The sequence below is a fragment of the Protopterus annectens genome, chromosome 7.part0 (genome assembly GCF_019279795.1).
Source record: "Protopterus annectens isolate FY-2018-M chromosome 7.part0, PAN1.0, whole genome shotgun sequence".
NCBI lineage: Eukaryota > Metazoa > Chordata > Ceratodontiformes > Protopteridae > Protopterus > Protopterus annectens.
In genome coordinates this window covers 405,109,255-405,132,894 of record NC_056739.1, presented here as the reverse complement: position 1 = coordinate 405,132,894, position 23,640 = coordinate 405,109,255, and the positions used below count along the sequence as shown (strand labels likewise).

Genomic DNA, 23,640 nt, shown 5'->3' with positions numbered 1-23,640 from the left:
AAGGAGAGAGCATCCGTCTTCCAGGCTAGAGGATGGTGAGTCCTTGTGCAGAACTTTTTCAGGTGATGATTTAAGTGGGAGGCAAAAAGATCTACATCCGGTCTTCCCCATGCCCTTGTCAGTTGAGAGAAAATGAGAGGATGCAACATCCACTCGTGTGGATCCATGAAATTTCTGCTCAGGTTGTCCGCCAGCACATTGTCCTTGCCTGGTACAAACTGGGATTGTAAATGTATCTTCAGGCTCAGGGACTTTTCCCAGAGAAGCACTGTTAGTCTGCAGAGGGGATAAGAATGAGTGCCCCCTGCTTGTTTATGTACCACATGACAGTGGCGTTGTCCGTCCTTATCAGTAAATGCCCTTGTTGTAGTGATTTTTCGAAAGTCTCGATTGCATGTATCACTGCCAACATTTCCTTTTGGTTTATGTGCAGATGTCTTTCCTTTGGGGTCCATTGCCCTTGAATGCATCTGTCCTCCATGTGCGCCCCCATCCATGGTCCGAGGCGTCTGTTGTAATCATTTGGCCTGCTTGAGGTCTGTTGAAAGACATGCCTATGTTTTGTTGACTGGCTTGAGCCCACCATAAAAATTCTTTTTGCAGACATGGAATAAGTGGGATTATGTCCTCTAGGCTTTGGCTGTGTTGAGACCATAAGTTTTTTAAATACCATTGCAGCTTTCTCATATGAAGTCTTGCCAAAAGTATCAGAAGGATGCAAGATGCCATGAAGCCCAGGGCCTGCAGGATTTTCCTTGCAGTCAGCTGGGAGAGTTTTGCTAGGCCTTTGAAGTACTCTGGTAAATGCTGCTGTTTTTCCTCTGTGAGGTAGGCCATTTGGTTTTCTGTGTCCAGTTTGGCTAATAAGAATATAATCTGTTGGGATGGCAGTAGTTTTGACTTCTGAATGTTGACTGTGTATCCCAAGGCCTGCAGCAGATGCATGACATAGTCCAAATTTTCTTTTAAGGTTTGTTTGTTGTCTGCTTGTATGAGACAGTCGTCCAAGTAGGGGTATATTTGAATCCCCTGCAGTCTGCAGTGTGCCACTACTGATGCCAGGCATTTCGTGAACACTCTGGGCGCAGTAGATAAGCCAAACGGCAATGCTGAGAATTGATAATGCTCTGTCCCTGCAAGAAATCTGAGGTATCTTCTGCAGCTTTGTCTGATAGGGACATGCAGGTATGCCTCCTTGAGGTCCAGAGTGACCAGCCAAGTCCCCTTGCCCAACATGGGAAGGAGTTGCTGCAACGTCAGCATTTTGAACTTTGGCACTATGAGAAAAGTGTTTAGAGATAAGTCCAGTATGGGTCTCCATTCGTTTTCTTTTCTTGGAACAAGGAACAGCCTTGAATAAAATCCCTGGTCTTGCTCCTGAGGAGGAACCCTTTCTATTGCTTTTATACTTAAAAGCTTGGAAACTTGAGAGAGTGCCTCTGCCCTTTGATGATGTGGCAGCTTTGGCATGCCTTGTCTTATTGGTAATGTGTGGAAGTGGAATCTGTAACCCTTGTCTATCAAATCCAGAATCCAGTTGTCCTTGGTTAAAATATGCCAGTTTTGTGAGAATAAGGATAATTTTCTGCCCAAGGGTGCTTCTCTTTGAACCTTTGTAGGCGGAATGAAAATCAAGTCATTGCGATTGTCCTTGTGGTGCAGCTGAACTGTCTGTTCCACTTCTTTGATTTGGAGGTTGCCATTGGCGTCCCCTGTAAGATCCTCGGTATTGCCCTCTACCTCGGGCACGTCTGCTTTTTCCCCTTTGAAACTTGTCTGAGCCGGGGAAGGACCAATTCTTTGAGGGACAGTTTCTGCTGAATCTGGGTGGCTGAACCTGAAGGAAATCCTTGACTGTCTGTACTGACTTAGCTTTTTCCTCAATGGATTTCAATGCATCTTGTGCATTAGCACCAAAAAGCTTCTGTTTTTCCAAAGGTGCATCAAGTAACTTTGCTTTAACATGGTCAGGCAAAGACTGATCCTTTAACCAAGCATGTCTACGTATCACAGCCTCAGTCATAGCTGCCCTACATGAAGCTTCCAGTGCATCATAACCACACTGAAGAAAATGGTTATTAACCTGCTGAGTGTTATGTATATGATCCTGCAATGCCTTTTTATCAATAGGCTCAGGAGAGGCTAACTTTTTCTGTAAATCATCCAGGAGAAAATCCTGGTACTGAAACATGTGAAAAAGGCAATTTAGTGACCTCATGGCCAGGGTAGTAGAAGTATATACTTTTTTACCCCATCTCTCCAGGGACCTTGCTTCCCTGTCTGCTGGCAGTGGTTTTTTGGCAGAGGAGGTAGCCACTCCCTTGGGGCCTTGGGAAATAGTTTCTAGATCCACAGAGTGGGCCTTAAAAAGGTGCTTGTGGGTATCAGGGACCCTATAATATCTGTCCGGCTTGACAGGAGCCGGAGGAAGAGAATCAGGGTTAGCACTGGAGTCAGAGAAAACATCATCCAAAACATCCATAACAGGTGGAATAGCTAAAGGCCTGTGCTGGGGAAGCTTGACGAAGGTACGAAGCCTTTTCCTGGAGTCAGAGAATTCCTGACCCTGCCATTGAAAATGTTCCCTCGTGGAATGCAGGACTTCACCAAATGAGAAATCCTCAGGCGGGGAGGCAGTGGGAATTGATTCCTCAGCATCAGAGTCCTCATAGGCCTGGAAGGATTCTTCTTGGGTATCAGAATGTTCAGAATCCCCAAAGGCTTCATCCGAAGAGAGGTCGTCCGCCTGCTCAGTTCTGGGCCTTTTCTCTGCAGGTGGCTGAGAACCCCTCTCCGGATGAGGCTGAGACCCCCTGATAAGGGAAATAAGATCAGCAGCCAGAGACATGATTTGCTTATCAGAGGAAGGAGCCTGGGCAGTAGGTCTAGGATGGGCCCTGGCCTGACTGGCGGCCTTAGCACGTGCAAAGGCCTTGATGGACATGGATACAGGAGGCCTAGCAGCCCCACGTGCAGGCGTAACCTTGTCCACAGAAATGGTGTCGGGTAGATCCAAAACGTCGGTTTCCGGAGGAAAATCAACAACCGGCACCGGAGAGCTCTCCGAGACCGAAGGTCGTGTTAACGCTGTGTCATCGGCCTGGAGTGGTAGATTTACCACTTCCGAAGGAACCGGAGGACTAGCAGAGGGTTTGGGAGTAGCATCGGTAGTGGACGCGGGCCGAGGATGTCGGTCCCGGTCCTTGCGTTTTTTAGCAGATTGGGTAGTCTGTTGATCCGACGGCATGATATACGCAAAAGATTCACCGAAAAAGTCCTCGGCGAATTCCGCCCAGCGCCTGAGAGTGCACTTATTAAAGCAGGCACAGGCAGCACAGGCCGAGACGTCGTGGTCTGGGCCCAGGCAAGGAAGGCAGAGAGAATGGAAGTCCTTATGAGGTATTTGTTTACCACAAGACAAACAATTATTAACTTTCGCAATTTGCTCTGACATCGGCTGAGACAAGAATAAATGTTCCCCAATGGGGTACTTAGCTTTTAGATGACTTCGGTACTGAAAACACAGGAGCTGACCGACCGGCACTTGCGAACTGCTTCTGCTTCGGGCACCGAGCGGCAAGAAAGACTGAAGAAGATGGCGTCGGCCGATGCCTTTATACTCCAGCCGTGGTGACGTCGGAGAGGAGGCGACACCAGCCGACGCCGGACCCAGACTTTGGAATTCGGCCGACCGAGGGCTGCCTGAGGCAGGACAACCCATATGTTATGACTGCAGTTGCATTCTTGAAGGACATCTGCAGGAGTGTCTCTGCATGTACGGGCAGACTGCTTTAGTTTATCACAAGCGATATACTTTTCAACTTCACATGCATCTGATGCATGATGAGGGCCCTGCACATTCTAATAAAAATTCCCCATTTATGTCTTGCTTTGTCACTGCACAGCCTTTACAGCTCTCCTTCAATTTCAGTTTACAACACCAATACTTTTTATCTTTTAAAACTTTTTCTAGACTGTATAAATACCCATCTATATTAAACATGTCTTTTCCTTTCTGAGATTTCACACATTCATAATACTCTCCTACGACACCAGGGGAAATGACTAGTGTTTGCCATAGTGTAACGGTATGCATAAACATCACAGTTTGAGTCTTAGTAGACCTCAATTGATACTAATAAATGTAAGGAAGTAATTAGGCGTTGTAAATTAACACTGTACCATCAAACAGTTATGGGATGTCTTTCTTTTCACTTATTTTACTTAGTTTTACTTTCTCACAACTGTAAATATAGTATAACCATAACTTTGAACAGTTACAATACGCTTCAACGTACTTACGACATGACTTGGATTTCTAACTGTTGGCCAACTATTTCGCAACTCTTATATTAGACTTTGAGTGCTCGATTAGATAAACGTTCGCTTAAAATGTGTTGAGCATCTTGTACTCGACATTAAGCGTTTATCTAACAAACCCATCTGAAATACACCTTTACTTAACTGACATTAAATAGATACAAAAATCATACATATTTCAATACAAAAATGCCATTTCACATTGCGGCTGGTGATAAAGGATAATGAGGGAAACATACAAGCGAGGAGTGTGTGTTGAGGAGATGGAAAGAGTACTTTGAGGGGTTGATGAATGAACAGAATGAGAAGGAGAGAAGGCTGGATGATGTGGGGATAGTGAATCATGAAGTACAATGGATTAGCAAGGAGGAAGTAAGGATAGCTATGAAGAAGATGAAGAATGGAAAGGCTGTTGGTCCAGATGACATACCTGTGGAAGCATGGAGGTGTTTAGGTGAAATGACAGTGGAGTTTTTAACCAGATTGTTTAATGAAATCTTGGAAAGTGAGAGGATGCCTGAGGAATGGCGAAAAACTGTTTTGGTACCAATTTTTAAGAATAAGGGTAATGTGCAGAGCTGTAGTAACTACAGAGGGATTAAACTGAATCAGTCACAGCATGAGGTTATGGGTAAGAGTAGTGGAAGCTAGGTTAAGAAGGGACGTGATTAGTGATCAGCAGTATGGTTTCATGCCGGGAAAGAGCACTACAGATGCAATGTTTGCTCTGAGAGTGTTGATGGGGAAAGTACAGAGAAAGCCAGAAGGAGTTGCATTGTGTTTTCATAGACTTAGAGAAAGCATATGACAGGGTGCCTAGAGAGGAGTTGGGGTACTGTATGAGGAAGTCAGGAGTGTCAGAGAAGTATGCAAGAGTGGTACAGGATATGTACGAGGGTAGTGCAACAGCGGTGAGGTCTGCGGTGGGAGTGACGGATGCGTTTAAGATGGAGGTGGGGTTACATCAAGGATCAGCTCTGAGCCCTTTCATATTTGCAATGGTGATGGACAGGTTGACAGACGAGATCAGACAGGAGTCCCTGTGGGACTCTGATGTTTGCAGATAACACTGTGATATGTAGTGAGAGTAGGGAACAGGTGGAGGATACCCTGGAGAGATGGGGATATGCTCTAGAGAGAAGAGGAATGAAGGTCAGCAGGATGTGTATGTGTGAATGAGAGGGAGGATAGAGGAATGGTGAGGATGCAAGGAGTAGAAGTGGCAAAGGTGGATGAGTTTAAATACTTGAGATCAATAGTTCAGAGTAATTGTGAGTGTGAAAGAAAGGTGAAGAAGAGAGTACAGGCAGGATGGAGTGGGTGGAGAACAGTATCAGGAGTGATTTGTGACAGACGAGTACCAGTAAGAGTGACAGGGAAGGTCTACAAGAGGGTAGTGAGACCAGCTATGTTATATGGGTTGGAGACAGTGGCATTGACAAAAAGGCAGGAGTTTGAGCTGGATATGGCAGAGTTAAAGATGTTAAGATTTGCACTAGGTGTGACGAGGGTGGACAGGATTAGGAATAGGTATATTAGAGGGTCAGCCCAGGTTGGAAGGTTTGCAGACAAAGCCAGAGAGGCAAGATTATGTTGGTTTGGACATGTGCTGAGGAGGGATGCTGACTATATTGGGAAAAAGATGCTAAGGATGAAACTACCAGGTAAAAGGAAAAGAGGAAGACCTAAGATAAGGTTTATGGATGTGGTGAGAGAAGACATGCAGGTGGTTGGTGTTACAGAGCAAGATGCAGAGGACAAGAAGAAATTTAAACAGATGATCCGCTGTGGTGACCCCCAACGGGAACAGCCGAAAAAAGATGAGGATGACATTGTGGTTGAAACGTTAAATCAGCTAAAGTGATGGGGTCAAATTCAGCACAGAGATATGATATAATATTTTAGGACACAATAGCAGTTTTAGATGGATTTTTGTAACTAAACATAGACCTTCAGTACTCTCTTACCACTGAGGGAGTTATACATGCTTCTGCTCAGTATGCAGAATACAGCATTCAGATCTTTACTGTTGCCATTCCACAAAAAATAAATATCCTACACATGCCTTCTAAATAGGGAAGTTTAATTCACTGAAATTATGACTGCCTCTCCCAATTTATACTTACATGCAATAAATAACATTATATGAAAATAAGATAGCTGTGTCTTAATTACCAGGTAAGTGAGCGTCACAGTGGTGCAGCAGTGAACGCTGTCGCCTCACAGCAACAGGTTCTCCAGTTCGATTCTCCACTTGGGTGCTTCTGTATGGAGTCTGCATGTCCTCCCTGCATTTGCATGGGGGTTCCTCCGGGTATGCCCATTTCCTCCCACATTCCAAAGACGTGTCTAGAGCGTTTCTTTCCGGCCTCCGATTCTCCACTTGGGTGCTTCTGTATGGAGTTCTGCATGTCCTTCCTGCATTTGTGTGGGGTTCCTCCGGGTACGCCCATTTTCTCCCACATTCCAAAGACACGTGTCTAGAGTGTTTCTTCCTGGCCTCCGCTTAAAACAGGCTCTGTCCTAGTTGGACTTTGCCGGTCAACAAATGTTAAATAAACAATAAATAACTGCATTCTTTAGCTGAAAATCATGACCAAGAATTCTAGGAAATTTGCTACAGTGCTCTAGAATGGTCCTATAATGTCAGGTACCACTAATAGCCTCAAAACCATTTGTAATTTTTTCACCCATTTCATTAATGACAGACGTATATCTTGTAATTTTTTTCCCCACTGACAAATATATCTGAGTCGTATCATTAGTGTGTTCATATGAAATGAAAAGTAAAAATAGTCTTTTATATGTTGCAACAAAATATTAATGCTTTACTTATCTTAACAGGCAAGAACATATTTTGGATTCCGTTGTCTACTTTCCCTGTTACTATTTCATGCAATATGCAGTATATAAGGCTGTTATCTTGCTGTGATAATTTCATAAGAATATCTTGAAGAAATACAGAGACATCATTTGACGTACAGGTCAAATTCATGCCAAGATTACCTTCTGAAATTCTGAAACTGTAGCACCTGCAAAATAGTCACATGAAACCAGGAAACTACCACATTAATAATACACCCCTGACAGTTGACACAGTTGTTCAGGATTTAGAAACTTATGTGGACAATGACCAATGTGTGCACACTGTTGTACAAAAGTCCTTCTATACTGCACAGCTTATAAACAAAGGGATTGTGTCTAGAGCTAGGGATGTCAATGCTCCCCTCAACTCAGCCGTCATTAGGAAATCACTGAATATACTGCACCCTTTGACATGCATCTTTCCAGACACATGCAACAACTGGAAAGCCCACAGAGATACCTTACTAAAAGGATTCTGTCTTTCAGCTTTTCCCAGTTAGGGGTTGCCACAGCGGAACTCCAGTCCGTTAATGATTGGGAGTGGAGTTTTATTGGGGCGAGGTGCCAGCCCAACACCCAACCTTCAAATAAGGCATGCCCACTCACGCACGCACCTACCTGCATGTCTTTTAAATGTCATTCGACTGTGGGGAGGACATGCAGACTCCAGATCCAGCCGAGAATTGAACCAGAGAACCTCTTGCTGTGAGGCGACAATGCTAACCGCTGCACCACCACAGTCATGCCTTACTAAAAGGATACAAGTCCTAAACAACATGTTTTACTCAAAGCCCCCCTGTCACTATACTTTGTATCCTACAGACTGATAAGACATTACCTGTGTCTGGCATAAAAGGCATTCTCTGACCCAATACTTACAGATTTACTGCACATCAGCAAGTCGAATGACAACAGAAATACTCAGTCTAGGACATAAACCTCTTCTGCAACATCAACAGAAATGTTTGAAGGGGCAAGCACATCTTACAGAGGATAGTGCTGCTTTGGAACGGACTCCACATCCACATAAAACAAAGTTCATCCCTGTCCATATTCAACTTGGATCTATGGATGGGAAATAGAAAATTTACCCAAGAACTGCCCCCTCTACCACAAATGGACACAGGCAACTCCTAAACGCTTTATCCTATGCATGTGTCCTCTCAAATTATCTATGGTATGATCTCAGTTATTCTCATTAAGGGTAATATACAATTATCAACCATGGGATGGGTAAGGCCAGTCTCTAATCAAATGGGACAGGTTAACTTGAGCACAAAAAGGGAAATAGGCTAGGTTTACAATGGCCCTCAAAGGTTATTTAGCCTACTACTTACTTACCCATGAACCTATAAATGACAAATCTGACCATGCTTACATTCGTCCTCAGTCCCCAAACAAAACAAATGCTGGGAGTGGATGTTCTTTAAAGCAATCTGTGTACCACAATCACACACCTTTCTCTTGGCTAACATCTAACAAATTTGAATACAAAGATTTAAGAAAAAGGAAGGAAGGTTCCCCAAAGAGGCACTTATCTGAACAACCCTCCATGGAAAAAAAACAAAAAAAAAAACAAAAAACAGACCAAAAAGTGCAAGACCTCCATTCGGATTGGTGGCAATCTCATTTGAGGATCTTACACTCATGTCTGGTTATGTACCCTTACACCAATGGGCTTTGGGAATACATCAGATGTATGACCGTTTGGTAGTTTTTTTGGCTTTGGTACTCCGGTCTGATGCCCGGTTACTTCGATGAGGTAACCCATCAGTATTGGAGTACTACAGTAGTGATCTAAGGAAGGGCATCTTCCATTTTGCATACTGCTAAGACGCTCTTTTTAAATATTTGTAAGAGTAGAAACTGTTGCAACAAAATTACCACTAAACAATCCAGTCAGCTTTCTACCCAACTGAAGATTACAATTGCCACTCACCAAACAGAATGTGTGTAAGAATGAGCAAGCGATTTAGTTACAGCAAATTATTAAGTTACACCTCTAATTGAGGATGTAATGAAAAATAAAGAACTATTTCCTGACTAGTGCACTGCAATATCAAAATACCTTTTTAAGGATATCAAAACAACACTCCTGCTATATTAAGAAAATGCTTTTCTACCACAATATATTCAATAATGCAATATGACAGAAGCATGCTACAGCATATTTACCCTACATCACTACACCTCAACATAATACCTTTATTCTTGTTAGAGAAAATTGTGCACCCTGCCTAGGACTACTAGCCAATTGGTCCTCATCATTTGTGTTTTCCCTGGAGAAGTTTTAACTTGCACAAGTCCAATGTACTACAATCGTTTATCCTGAAAATGTTATAGTAACTTAAGTCATTTTGTTGAACGATTACCCTGAAAATTGGTGTATAGTGTATACATCCATTTACATTATTATAATTTTCTACCATGGCTCAAATATATAATGACTTTACATATAAATATGCATAAACACTCCAATGCTAAAAAAGAAAAACAGAAACATCCAGACTTACGAGCTGTGATGACCATTCTCTGTGAGCGTTTTGCATAACTTGGAAGAGTATCCACATTAAAACCTGAAACAAAGAGGCACTGCATAACTAAACTAATACACATCAAGTATTTTACTTATGCTTTCAAGTCACATCTGCTACTTAGCAATAACTGGGAATTCCAGACAAGTGTTGAGTGGTTTTGGCAACTAATGGGTTGAATACAGCTGCTGAATTAGCATCTGCAAAGTTATAATCACATGGTAATGCTACTTCTAGAGCAATATTTTAAATTATCTGTCAAAGTTAACAGGCCACTCCTAGAAATGATAGCTCTTCACGATTACAGTTTTACAAGTGGCTTTGGGGGGGTGCTTATAGAACAGCATGACAATAAATCATGGTACCTGTTTGGAATGTCCCTTGTTTCCTGAATTACACACAACTTAATGGTACATAAAGATCACCTGAACTACCCAGCCTGTACAGTTCACCCTATACAGCCTAAAGTTCGAAATTATAGCTAAACAAGCATCCAAATACCCTCTCTTTCTTCTTGCTGGAACAGCTTTAAGTACACTCCCTATACTAATGAATTCCTCACATTACTGATGAAGCTTCTTTAGGAAATGTGTTCATCTCAGATGGGTCCTCAGTGTGAAAAAATTACTTCCTCACATCCTTAACAAATTTTCTCCCCGTCAATGAACTGTACCACCTCTCTCTTACACGTCTTTTCCTGACACAGCTTAAATTGGATGCCCCTTAAGATATGTGAAAGTTTTTATTATATACCCCTCTCTTTTAAAATGAATTAATATTATAATCTTTGGACTGCCAGTTTCTGTTGTGGTTGCTGTGTCCTGAAAAGCCTCCACTCCATGCCTCTGTAGAGAACATATATCCAAAACTACACAAAGTATTTTGGATGGAGTGTACCCCACTGTCTCCAAAGAGAAAATAAAGTACAGTTGTGTAAGCAAGCTTAACATATCAATAGATGTTACAATGATCACTGCTGCAGCAGCCTTACTTATATGGATTATATCCTGCCAAGGATTCAACAGCCATCCAGTTTCCAAAGCTTCAGGACACCTTCCACTTCATTTATACAATCTCTTACATAACCACGAGACAGCCGATTACAAAATAACAAACCAAAATCACTTTCAAGTATTAATTACATTACTACAACATTCAAAACATATATAAAATAAATGCACAATATAGCCATGCAAATAATTTTGCTGCCACCAAAAAACATCACTAATTTTCTAAAAGACAACCGATAAGTAACAAACAAATTAACACAATCAACTTTAAAAATGCATGCATAAATATCACCAAAGACAGATCTCCTAGCACTGCATCACTAACATCTTAGTGGAGCAAAACTTTAATGATCTTACTCACCACCTCTAACACTAATAAAACAATTATAACACAATTCATTAACTTCAAAGACTAACTACCCCCATACTATAAACAAACGTTATGTACTTGCCATAATGTTAGATCCATGTTGCCCGATTTTCATCTGCTTTAAACCTATGGGTTGTCAGATCCAAGAGGATCTGACCTCAGCACCAATGTCAAAGCTTCTCAGAATCATAGCTCTAACTCCTTCCCTACCCATAAATCCCTAGACTGCATCTCAAATCCTCAGACCAAGTTTTCCCCCACTAGTCTGAAAATATATTAAGAAACTACCTAGGGGGAAAAAATTCAAGATAATGCTTTTAACAAACATTCCAAAATGTATTTGGCACCGCTGGTGAAATAATAAAACAACTTTAATAAAAATAATAAAATGTATATGGTGAGCGCTTTCATGGTACAAGATTCCACTTCTTCAGACCAGTAAAATTACAGAAGTGTAACGCACCTTTTAAAATCAGAAACGACCAATCAGCTACAAATAATCAAATGAGAAAAATCATTCTCATCCAATCAAAACACTCAAAATGTGCACAAATCAAACTACAGATCTGTGCCACATAGCCAATTAAAATCATTAGTTATGTGCAGAATCACAGTTCAAATTGAGCCATAATGGCCAATCAACCTAAAGCAGGAAGTGTTGCTTTCATTCACAGTAAGCTAACCAATCAAATAACTACCCAACTATAATCATGAAACTAAACAAATAGTAAACTTGGTGGCTCAAACCATGATTCTTCAAGTACAGGTTTGACAGACAAAGCTTCATTTAAACCAGGAAAGCTGTCAGCTTTTAGACACATGATCCATTTAAGTTCTGCACACGCATTTCTATTCCTTACATCACTGCCCCTCAAAGTTAAGTGAACAACCTCAAACCAAAAATCTAAAAATATGATCAGCCCCATGGGGGTTCACATGCCTTACCAAAGGGTTCTTGCTACAACTTTTGCGTATATCATTAATGTGTTCTAAATTGTCTTTAAAAGGGATATAAGAAATAGGACTGTGTACTAAAGAGTTGTGGTTTGAGACAGTAAGTTTATTATTTGCTTAGCTTCATGATAATAGTTTGTTATGTATGAAAGCATTTCTTCCTGTTGTATTTGATTGGCTGTTATAGCTTAGATATGTATTTTGATTTGTGTTCACAGATAGTTATTTGAATGGTTAGCTTACTATGAATGAAAGCAACACTTCCTGCTTTAGGCTGACTGGCCATTACAGCTCAGTTTGAACTGTGATTTGTGCACATAGCTAATGATTTTGATTGGCTATGTGGCACAGATCTGTAGTTTGATTTGTGCACTTTTTGATTGTTTTGATTGGATGAGAATGATTTTCCTCATTTCATTATTTGTAGCCGATTGGCTGTTCATAGGTTGGTACTAGGCTACTGGCCCTAGGACCTATACAAGCCTAGCCATAACATTTCCCTGGCTATTTTTCCAGGAATTTTACTTCCTTGGTCCTCCTGTCTAGTAGGGTGACTGAAGTAGTAGGCTATTGGCCCTAGGACCTACACAAGCCTAGCCATAACATTTCCCCAGCTATTTTTCCAGGAATTTTACTTCCCTGGTCCCCCTGTCGAGCAGGGTGACTGATGTGATCCCTGGGGAGAATTTCCTATCTCCCATCCAGTTGTTGAGGTTTCTTTTGAAGAGGGCCAAAGAGGCGCTCTGCTTGGCATGTATGGGCAGTCTATTCCAGAGAATGGGGAGTCCCTGGGACAGGAATCTATCCCTCCAGCATGTTTTATTCATTGTGATGACCAGGTTTAGATCCCTGGAGCGCGTAGCTCTGAGGGATTGGGATTTCTTTAAAGTGTAGCATGTCCGACAGCTCTGGGTTTGACATGGCCTTGTATGTTAAGTAGAGATCACCTCTGAGTAGACTATGCGCGACAAGAGTATAGCTGGAGTTTGTTTAGCTGGTCAGCATAGGGCATCTGCTTTAGGCCTGTGATTCTTTTAGTGAGGTATTTCTGTGTCGTTTCCAGCTGTTGCAGATGTCTTGTGAGGTACATACGAAACGGGGAGTTGTACTCTATAATGGGTCTAATGAGGGATGAGTACAGAGGGACAATGATCTCCTTTTTCCTGGATGAAAAGCCCTTAGTAGTGAGATGTGCCACATAGAAGGATTTCCTGACTGCTGTGCGATGTGGTTATCGAAGGTGAGACCATTGTCCACCTGTGTCCCTAGGTCTCATCACACTTTCAGTATTTAGTGTACTGCCACTTATGTGGTAATTCATGGGAACACTGTTTTTCCCAAAGGGGATAACTATACATTTCTTGGCACTGAGCTAGAGTCCATGGCTCTGGCACCAAGCATCTGTCTCTGTAAGGCCCTTTTGTAGGATGTCCACATCGTTTGGGGATTAGATAATGGCTCCCCAGTTTGCAGTCATCTGCGAACTTTGTTAGCCAGGGTCCCTTGCTGTTGACCTGTACTTCAGAGAAGTAGATGCCAAACAAGAGCGGTCCCAGGACTGAACCCTGAGGTACTCCACTTCTGGATTTGGAGTCGGCTACTTTTACAGTGTGGGTTTTGTCAGTAAGCCAGTTGGCAACCCATCGAGTGACGTAGGGATTAATGCCAAGCTTAGTACATTTATCTAGGATTCCAGACTGGGGGATGGTGTTGAAGGCCTTGGCAAGGTCCAGATAGGCTGTGTGGACCATCTTACCCTCGTCCACGGCTCTGGAGACTGTTTCGAAGTAGTCAATCAGGTTGATGAAACAAGATCATCCCTTCACAAAACCAAACAGGGTGGGGTCCAGTGTTTGAAGGTTGCCAATGTCCTTGTTTATAAGTTCCATAACAATGCGTTCCATGGCTTTGCAGATCAGGCTGATTTTAAAAGCAGGTGTGTTACACTGCTGTAATTTTACTGGTTTGAAGAAGCAGTGTGTTGTACCACAACATGGCTTTCCTGAAAACACTGGAGGGGATAAATGTATCACCAAACACCATCATACTAGGTGACTTCAATTACCCTAATATAGACTGGGAACACTACTCTAGCCCAAACACTCTAGCCCAAAAGTTCCTGGAATTCATAAACTCAAATGCCATGGAACAACTAGTCACCATCCCCACAAGAGGAGAAAACATACTTGATCTCATCATCACGAACATGGGAGCACAATGTTCAACACCGGAAGTATACCCCTCACTGGTGAGATCAGATCACAAACTAATCTCGCTGGAGGTCCTCATCCCACCCCCACCTGAAATAAAAAAGACCACAGTAAAGAACTTCTCGAAAGCCGACTTCACACTTCTAAAGACTAGTGTGGTCTCCTTTAAGGCCCCCGAGCCTGCGGTAAACATTACTCAAGCCGCTGAATCACTTACAAATGCCTTCTACCAGCACCTGCAGGACTGCATGGATCAGGCAATCCCAAGCAAAACAAAGACTCTTTGTACCAAAGGCAAGCGTCCAGTCTGGTGGACCCCAGCCATAAACAAACTCTACAACAAAAGGAGGAAGCTACTACAAGATAGAGCAAAATCCTTAAAAGGTAAGACACCTTTGATCACTATAAGTAAAAAGCTAAGAGCTCTCATAAAATCATCCAAAGCAAATTTTGAGAGAAAAATAGCTAAGGACTCAAAAGACAATCATAAGGCCTTCTTTAGCTATGTTAGAAACCTGGGAGGAAACTCCCAGATATGCTCAGAATTAGTTCAAAATGATGTGAAGATTACTGATCCTACAGACATTGCCAACATACTAGCTGACAGGTTCAGTGCAAACTTCTCCCCCCACTCCCCCCCAAAAAGGAGAGATATCTATACCAAACGATTGTAGCCCCCCAAACATCTCAAACGCCCAGGTGAGAACTGCTCTCTCCAAGGCAAAAAACACAGCATCCATGGGACCTGATGGTGTCCCCGGCTGTGTGCTCCACGAACTCAACGAGGAATTAAACCCGCAGTTAGGACAGCTGTTTAATCTTAGTCTCACCTCCGGATACGTACCCAGGGAGTGGCGCACAGCAACTGTGGTCCCACTTCACAAAGGCGGTGCCTCCACCGACCCTGGAAATTACCGTCCCATTAGCTTGACAAGCCTCATCTGCAAAGCCATGGAGAGGATCATAATGGATCTCATAAATAAAGACATAGGGAACTTGCAGACTTTGGATCCAACTCAGTTTGGTTTTGTCAAAGGCAGATCATGCCTTTTAAACTTGGTTGACTTTTTCGAAACAGTCACCAAGGCCATTGATGAGGGAAAGGCAGTCCATACAGCCTACCTCGACCTGGCGAAGGCCTTCGATACAATACCCCACTCGGGTATCATTGAAAAACTCATCACCTTAAATGTAAACCCATACATCACAAGATGGGTTGCAAACTGGCTGAGTGACAGAACCCACAGGGTCAGAGTTGCTGGTGCCATGTCAGACTCAAAGCCTGTCACAAGTGGTGTCCCACAGGGCTCAGTCCTGGGCCCACTTTTGTTTGGCATCTACTTTTCCGAAGTACAAGCAAACACAGGAGGGTTATGGCTGACAAAGTTTGCAGATGACTGCAAACTGGGCGCCATAGTCGAAAACACATCTGACACAGATATCCTTCAGAAGGGTCTCACAGAAAGGGATAACTGGTGCCAGAGCCATGGCCTAAAGTTAAATGCCAAGAAGTGCATAGTCATACCCTTCGGGAAAAACAAGGTTACCCCTAGCTACCATATAGGTGGCAATCCACTGAGCACAGAAGAAGTTATCAGGGATCTGGGGACCCAGGTTGACAGTAGCCTTTCATTCGACACTCATATTGCTAAAGTAGTTAGAAAGACCTTCTACATTGCCCACCTTATCATGAAGGGATTCACATCTAGATCAAGGGAGGTCATAGTCTCCCTATACTCATCACTCATCAGACCAATGATTGAGTACAATGCCCCATTCGGAATGTATCTGACCTGACACTTGCAGCAGCTGGAGAGGCCACAAAAGTTCCTCACCAAGAGGATAAAGGGTCTCAAAAATCTGTCTTATGCTGCCCGACTGAAAGAACTCCAGCTCTATTCAGTTGCTTACCGCTTGCTCAGAGGTGACCTGTGCCTGACATACAAGGCCATGTCAAACCCAGACTTGATGAACATGCTTCACCTCAAAAAATCTAGATCCCTCAGAGCCACAAGGGCGGGAGACTTAAACCTCGACACGGTTATTAATAGGACGTGCTGGAGGGATAGATTCATCACCCAAAGACTCCCTATGCTGTGGAACAAAATCCCGGTATATGTGAGGCAGAGCACCTCGCTGGCCATGTTCAAGAGGAATCTTGACCAATGGATGGGAGATCGCAGATATACCCCAGGGATTACCTCAGTGTCACTGCTCGACAGAGGCACAGCAAAATAATGGGCATAGTTTCTCCAAATTAAAGGGGTGGTGTAAGCCACAAAACTATGGGCTAGGCTTGTAAATGCCCTCGGGCAGATAGCCTAGTATGAACCTATGAACCTATGAAAGGTGCTCACTAAATACATTTGATTATTTTTATTAAAGTTATTTTATTATTACAGCTGTGGTATGTCAAGTACGTTTTGGAATTCTTACACATTTTTCTTGCATTTGGGCTTGACCTTTACCTGGATACCACGTTTTAGTTTTGGATAATGCTTATAGCCTTGATGATGTTAACAGTTTTCTGAAAAAAACAATTACAGTGTAGTGCGATTGTGCCCAAACAGGAAGCAACATCCACTCAATCATCGAGAAGCTATAGGTGGCGATTTGGATGGAGCAAAGAACGGTGGGAGTTTGAGGTGGACAAAAAGTAGACAACATGGATCTAAAGTTATGGTAAGCACATAACTTTCATATATAGTGCTGTCTATTTTCATCCATTCAAACATGTGGGACAGATTCCCAAACTGTCAATCTGGGTGGTATCAAGGAAGGACATTCTTCAGTATGGTGGGGCCAAAAGATCAGCATGATCTGGACCGTCTGTCCAACTTATAGTAGGACACAAAGGTGTGTACTGTTGACCAAGAGGCTGCAGCACACGTCATCAATGGATAATCCCTCTGATGAAGGCTGTCAGAGTAGGGGCTGCTATGGTTGAATGTGCTTTTGGTTTATGTGGTAGAGGCAAATTCTTCCTATGATACACAAATGAAATACAGAAAACCATCTGGATAAAGTTACTTTAGAAACTGACTTTCCCAGCTTTGATTTGCAAAGGAAATGAACAATTGGTCATCCTTTCTTAAATCTTTTGTCCTCTGGATATAGAATCTAAGTTGTCTGTGAACACCTAACACATAAAACAAGTATACTCCTTTGAGTACTTTGGCAAGACAACAGGAAGATGTATAGATTGGTTTAAATTAGGTTTGGATGCCACTTTTGGGATAAAGGATGTGCTAGTTCTGACAAACTCTTATCCTTATGAAAAACCTGAAAAGAGGACTTAGAAGAAAGAACACGCAGTTCTGAAATCCATCTAACTGAAGTTACTGTGGCCAGGAAGATGGTTTTCCTGTGATAAATGTTAAGTCAACAGTGGAAGCAGGTTCAAAAAGAGGCTTGTTTAAAGGTTGTAACATGACAGTGATGTCCCATGGGGAGCTGCATCTGTAATGGGTGGTCTTGGCAGAAATGTACCTTTGAGGAAGGCTTTTGAGATTTGTAAGGACACTACTGATATGTCATTGCATCCAATGTGGAAATCACATATTGCAGCCAATTACAATAGTGGCAAAGCTGGAGCCTTTGTCAAAGAGGTCAGTCACAAATTCAAGTATGGAAGGAACTGGTGCCAAGAGGTCCAGACCTTTGGAGTAGGCCCATTTTGAGAATCTCTTCCACTTACTACTGTATATTTTCCTAGCTGATGGTTTCTGTGAAGCAGAAAGAATATTAACTACTGCTGGGGAGAACCTGGCATCTCTCTGGCTGTAGTTAAAATTGGAGGAACCATGTACTTAATTTCATGGACTTCTGATCCGGAGGAGGCAATCAGGATGGGTGAGTTACCAGGTCTGGATATTGATCCAAAATCAATGGGGATGTGCTAGATGAGACCACAAGTAAGGCTCTTAACACCAAAAGGAGGCAATGAGGATTAATCTGGCCTTGCACAGTCTTGTTTTATGAATTAATTTATTCATCAGTGGTAGAGGAGGACATGCATACAGGAGACCCGGAGGCCCACTGTGGATTACAGCATCCCTTGGTGACTCTCCCTGTGAAAACAGGGCAAAGTACATGCTGCATTTGTTGTTCATATATGTGGCAAACAGGTCGCAGCAAAGTTGGCCCCAGCAACAGAAAATTGTTTCAATATGGGATTGAGGGACCACTCGTGAGTCATAAAGTACAGTTTTGTACCTACCATAAATGTAGATGTTCGAGTGTTCACGCTGCTGCAGTCATCACACTTGGGTTATCCTGCCGTCAGTCGGTCCTGCAGTCGGCCAGAGTTCCAAAGCCTTGGTCCGGCGTCGGTTGCTGTCACTTCTTCCCTGACGTCAGTGCGCCAGGGGTATATAAGAGGCATCCGACGACATTTTCTTCAGTTTTTCTTGCCCCAGATGTCAGGTGCCCCCAAGTAAGTAGGCAATACATATTGCTAATAAAACATATAAAGGAAATAAAGGGAATACCTTCAATTACAAGCAAATACACCACAAAGGTTGTACAGGATAGAAAGGTATAGAAAAGCTCAGCTAGGTCAGAGGGGAAGGAGGGAGGGTAACCTGGACTGCAGCAGTGTGAGCACTCTAACATCTACATTTACGGTAGGTACAAAACTGTACTATGTTCATCGTGTTACACTGCTGCAGTCATCACACTTGGGTTGAATCCCAAAGCTAAGGATGGGCAGTGGAACTAAACAGGGTTTGGAGAAGCTAGTAGGCCCTGCAGAACTGCAGAGGCAAAGCCAGCTCTGGTTTTAGAGTATAGAGGTAAGTGAGAATGCTTGGTGAAGGTGTGCACTGAACTCCAAGTTGCAGCCTCCAAAATATCCTTGGTTGGTACCCCTCTGAGAAAGGCTGTTGATGTAGCTGTAGCCCTGGTGGAATGGGACCTAATGTTACCAGGTACAGGTTTCCCATGTGTGTAGCAGAAATGGATACACTGTCCTATCCATTTTGAAATGGTCTGTTTTGAGATGGCTTTTCCTTGTGATCCTGCAGCATAGGATACAAAGAGCTGGTCAGATTTTCTGAAAGCCTTAGTTTTATCCAAGTAGTAACGTAATTGCCTGTGAATGTCCAAAGAGTGTAGGAGCCTTTCTCCTTTGTTCTGGGGGTTTGGGAAAAAGGTGGGCAAATGAATGGTTTGGTTTATGGCCACACTGGACACCACCTTTGGCATAAAGGAAGGGTTAGTTCGTAAAGCGACTCTGTCTTGATGAAAAATGATGAAAGGCTCCACTGCCATTAGGGCCTGTAGCTCAGAATCTTCGTGCTGAAGTTATTGTTAGCAGCAGGGCAGTTTTCCATGATAGAAACTGTAAATCAGCTGCAAAAGCTGGTTCAAAGGGCGGTAGTGTAAGATTTTCCAGAACAAAGTTGAGATCCCAAGTTGGTGTTGGTGCTCTCCGGGGCGGTCTTATGTTCTTAGCCCCTCTGAGGTACTGTCTTAGTAATGGATGTGAAAATATAGGAGGATCTGTGTTGTACTGAGCTGAAATAGCTGAGGCGTGGATCTTAATAGATGAGAAAGAAAGACCTTTGTGCAACATCTCTGTTAAATATTGTAGAATCTGAGGAATATTTGGAACAAGGGGATTTTGGCAATTAGCCTGGTTCCAGGTGCAAAATCTTTTCCATTTGTCTGAATAGGTTTTCCTGGTGCTGGGCCTCCGGGCTTCCAGGCCTCCAGAATGACATCCCTAACAGCTTTAGAGAGAAGTGTTGACTGGTTGCTTAGGTAATTTGCCATGCAGCCAGATTTAAAGTCTTGAGCTGGCTGTGTAGAATCTGATTGTTTTGCTGAGTGAGCAGGTGAGGAATTTGAGGAAAAATTCATGGTGGGCCTTGTGCCATGTTCCTTACTATTGGATACCAGTATTGGCGTGGCCAGTCTGGAGCAATGAGTATCATTTGTGGCCTCTCTAATCTGGCTTTCAGCAGCACCTTTGCCAGAAGAGGCAGTGGAGGAAAGGCATACACTGTTAATGTTTTCCAACTGAATGAGAGGGCGTCCACTTTCCAAGCTAGTGTGTGGTATGTCCTTCTGCAAAATTTCCAAAGTTGGTAGTTTTGGGGGTTGGCAAACAGCTCCATGTCTGGGCTCCCCCATTTTTGAGTAATCATTGCGAATACTTGTGGATCTAGTTTCCACTCGTGAGGATCCATGAGGTTTCTGCTTAGATCGTCTGCCAATGTGTTTTTCTTTCCTGGCAGGAATTGTGCTTGTAGTTGAACTTGGTAGGTCAGTGCTGTGTTCCACAAGGTCATTGCTTGCCTGCATAGTGGGTAGGAATGTGTGCCCCCTTGCTTGTTTATGTACCATATTACTGTGGTGTTGTCCGTCTTTACTAGGAGTTGTCCTGGATGTAGGAGGTCCTTGAAAGCTGCTAGGGCATTTTGTACAGCTAGCATCTCTTTTTGATTGATATGTAGATTCCTTTGATCTGTAGACCATTTGCCCTGAATGCACTGTCCTGCCATGTGTGCTCCCCAGGCATAATCCGATGCATCTGTTGTTATAGTTTGCCTGGCTGTAGGTAAGGTAAAAGGCTGACCCTTGTTGAAGTGACATGCCTGAGCCCACCATAGAAACTCCAGTTGAAGGCAGGGAATGAGTGGTATTATTGTTTCCAAGCTGTGGCTGTGTTGAGTCCATACGCTTTTCAGGTACCATTGTAAATTCCTCATATGCAGTTTTGCATATGGTATTAGTAGTATGCAAGATGTCATGAATCCCAAGGCCTGCAGAATTTTTCTTGCAGGGAGTTGGGTCTTTGTTGTCATCATTTTAAAGTATTGAGTCAGTTGTCCTTGCTTGTCTGGCGTGAGATAAGCCATCTGGGCCGTTGTATTTAAGCTGGCACCCAGGAATATTATGTCTTGTGAGGGCACTAGTTTTGACTTCTTTTCGTTTACTGTGTACCCTAGGCAACAGATGCTTTAAAAGAATGTCCTTGCTTTCTGCTTGAATAAGGCAGTCATCCAGGTATGGATATATTTGAATTCCTCTTTGTCTGCAGTATGCAATTACTGGTGCCAGGCATTTTGTGAAGAACCTGGGCACAATAGATAAGCCAGAGGGCAGTGCAGAGAATTGGTAATGGGTTGAACCTGCTATAAATCGGAGGTATCTTCTGCAATTTTGTCTGATAGGGACATGCAGGTATGCCTCCTTGAGATCTAACGTTACTAGCCAAGCCTTCTTGCCCAGCATGAGAAGAAGTTGCTGTAGTGTTAGCATCTTGAATTTGGGTACTTGCAGATTTGTGTTTAGAATTGAGAGGTCCAGAATGGGTCTCCAGGCTTTGTCCTTTCGGGGAACTAGAAAGAGTCTTGAGCAAAATCCTTGTCCTTGTTCCTGTGTAGGTACCTGTTGAATGGCGCTCATGTCCATGAGAGCTGTAATTTGTTTTTGAGCCTCTGCCCATTGATTTGGCGGCAGGTTTGGCATTCTTTTTATCCTTGGTAAAGTGTGAAAGTGGAATCTGTATCCTTGAGAAACAATATTTAGGACCCATTTGTCTTTTGTGATGATGTGCCAGTTGTCTGCAAAAAGTGCTACTTTTCCTCCCAAGGGAGCTGCCAAGAGGGTTTTGCTTGGCAGTCTGAGGGGTAAGTCATTGTGTTTGTCTTCTGATAGCTTGAGACCTGTCTTCTCCTCCTTTCTGGGTTGTGGTACCCCATTGTCAAGGCTTGTAAGAGCCTTGTGACTGACCTCTGCCCCTTGGGCATCTGTATTTGCCATTCTGTGGTCTGTCAGAAGCTGGAAAGGAACAGTTTTTGGTTGGACATTTTCTGCTGAAACGAGGGGGTTGGACCTTTAAAAAATCCTTGACCGTCTGCATAGATTTTGCCTTATCCTCCATTTTCTTTAAAACCTCTTCTGCTTTTACACCAAATAAAACATCCTGCTGTAAAGTGCATCCAATAACTTTGCTTTAACATGATCAGGCAAAGTTTGTTCTTTTAACCAAGCATGCCTACGTATGACAGACCCTGTCACTGCTGCTCTACAAGAAGCTTCCAATGAATCAAATCCACATTGCAAAGTATGTTTTCCCACTTGTTCAGCTGCATGCAACAAATCTTGCATTTCCTTGTAATCAGGCTACTCTATGTGTGATCATTTTTTGTTTTAATTGAGACATCAAATATTGCTGATATTTTAGCATGTGAAACTGGCAATTTAAGGCTCTCATAGCTAGAGTAGCTGAGGTATATACTTTCTTTCCCCATCTGTCTAGTGCTCTAGAATCCCTTTCAGAGGGTACAGGATTTTTAGCAACAGAGGCCTTAACCCCTTTGGGACCCTGGGAAATGGTTTCTGGGTCAGCAACAGGCATTTATATAGGAATTTCTGTGAGTCAGGGACTCTGTAGTATCTGTCTGGTTTGGCTGGTGCAGGAGGTAGTGAGTCTGGGTTAAGGTTAGGTTCTGAATAAACATCATCTACAATGTCTAACACGGGTGGGATAGCAAGTGATCTGTGCTAGGGTAGTAAAAGGAACTCTCAGAGCCTTTTCTTATAATCAGAGTAATCCTGGCCTTCCCAGTGGAAATGTTCCCTCATGGTATGTAAAGTTTCCCCAAAAGAGTAGTCTTCTGGGGGAGATGCTGAAGGAATAGTGTCTTCAGCATCAGAGTCTTCATAAGGGGGAAAAGAGTATTCCTGTTCCTCAGAAGAATCTGAGGAAATTGAAACCTGGTCAGAGGAAGCGTAGTCCTCCTCCTATCTTGGCCTTTTATCTGGAGGGGGATGGGAACCCCTAATTAGGGTAATTAAATCTTCAGCCATCTTAAGCATCCGTTTCTTAGGCATGGGGCCTTGTACTGGAGGCTGCTGTACAGTCTTCTTTGCTTTTAAAAGGAGTTTTCAGCTTTGCATAGGATTTAAAAGTGAGTGTAGATGGTCTGAAGACACCTTCTGCAACTGAAGGCATTTCAACTGCACCGGAATCTCCTTCAGCCATGGAGTCGGAAGGGCCTAAAGATAAAGGCTCTGGAGGCCTAGTAATCTCCGTTTGGGAATCGGATGCCGCCTGAGGTTCTAAATCAGCGGTCGTCAGGGGCTGCGTAGGCACCTCACTGAAAACTGGAGAATCGGCGACTGGCCCAGCAGAGGCCTCTGAGTCTGGTTTGGGTCTCGGCTGCCCGTCCTTATCCTTGCGTTTTTTATGCATTCCGGTCGTCGGTTGCTCCGACGGCATGGTATAATTAAATTTCCTACCAAAGTAATGTCGGGTGAAATCAAACAGACGTTTAATAGTTCGTTTATTAAAGCTAGCACAAAACAGACAACCTGTGACGTCGTGGTCTGGGCCTAGGCAAGGAATACAATAAGAATGAAAGTCC

At 43.1% G+C, this 23,640-nt stretch overlaps 1 protein-coding gene across 1 annotated transcript in view; it reads right to left on the bottom strand.

The window, feature by feature from the left end:
* Positions 1-23,640, bottom strand: part of TAF8 (TATA-box binding protein associated factor 8) — a 340,724-nt gene that overhangs the window by 175,613 nt on the left and 141,471 nt on the right. Inside the window, exon 3 of the mRNA XM_044076205.1 lies at positions 9,699-9,761. Coding sequence (XP_043932140.1) covers positions 9,699-9,761 — 63 coding nt within the window. The remainder of the gene's footprint in view (positions 1-9,698; positions 9,762-23,640) is intronic.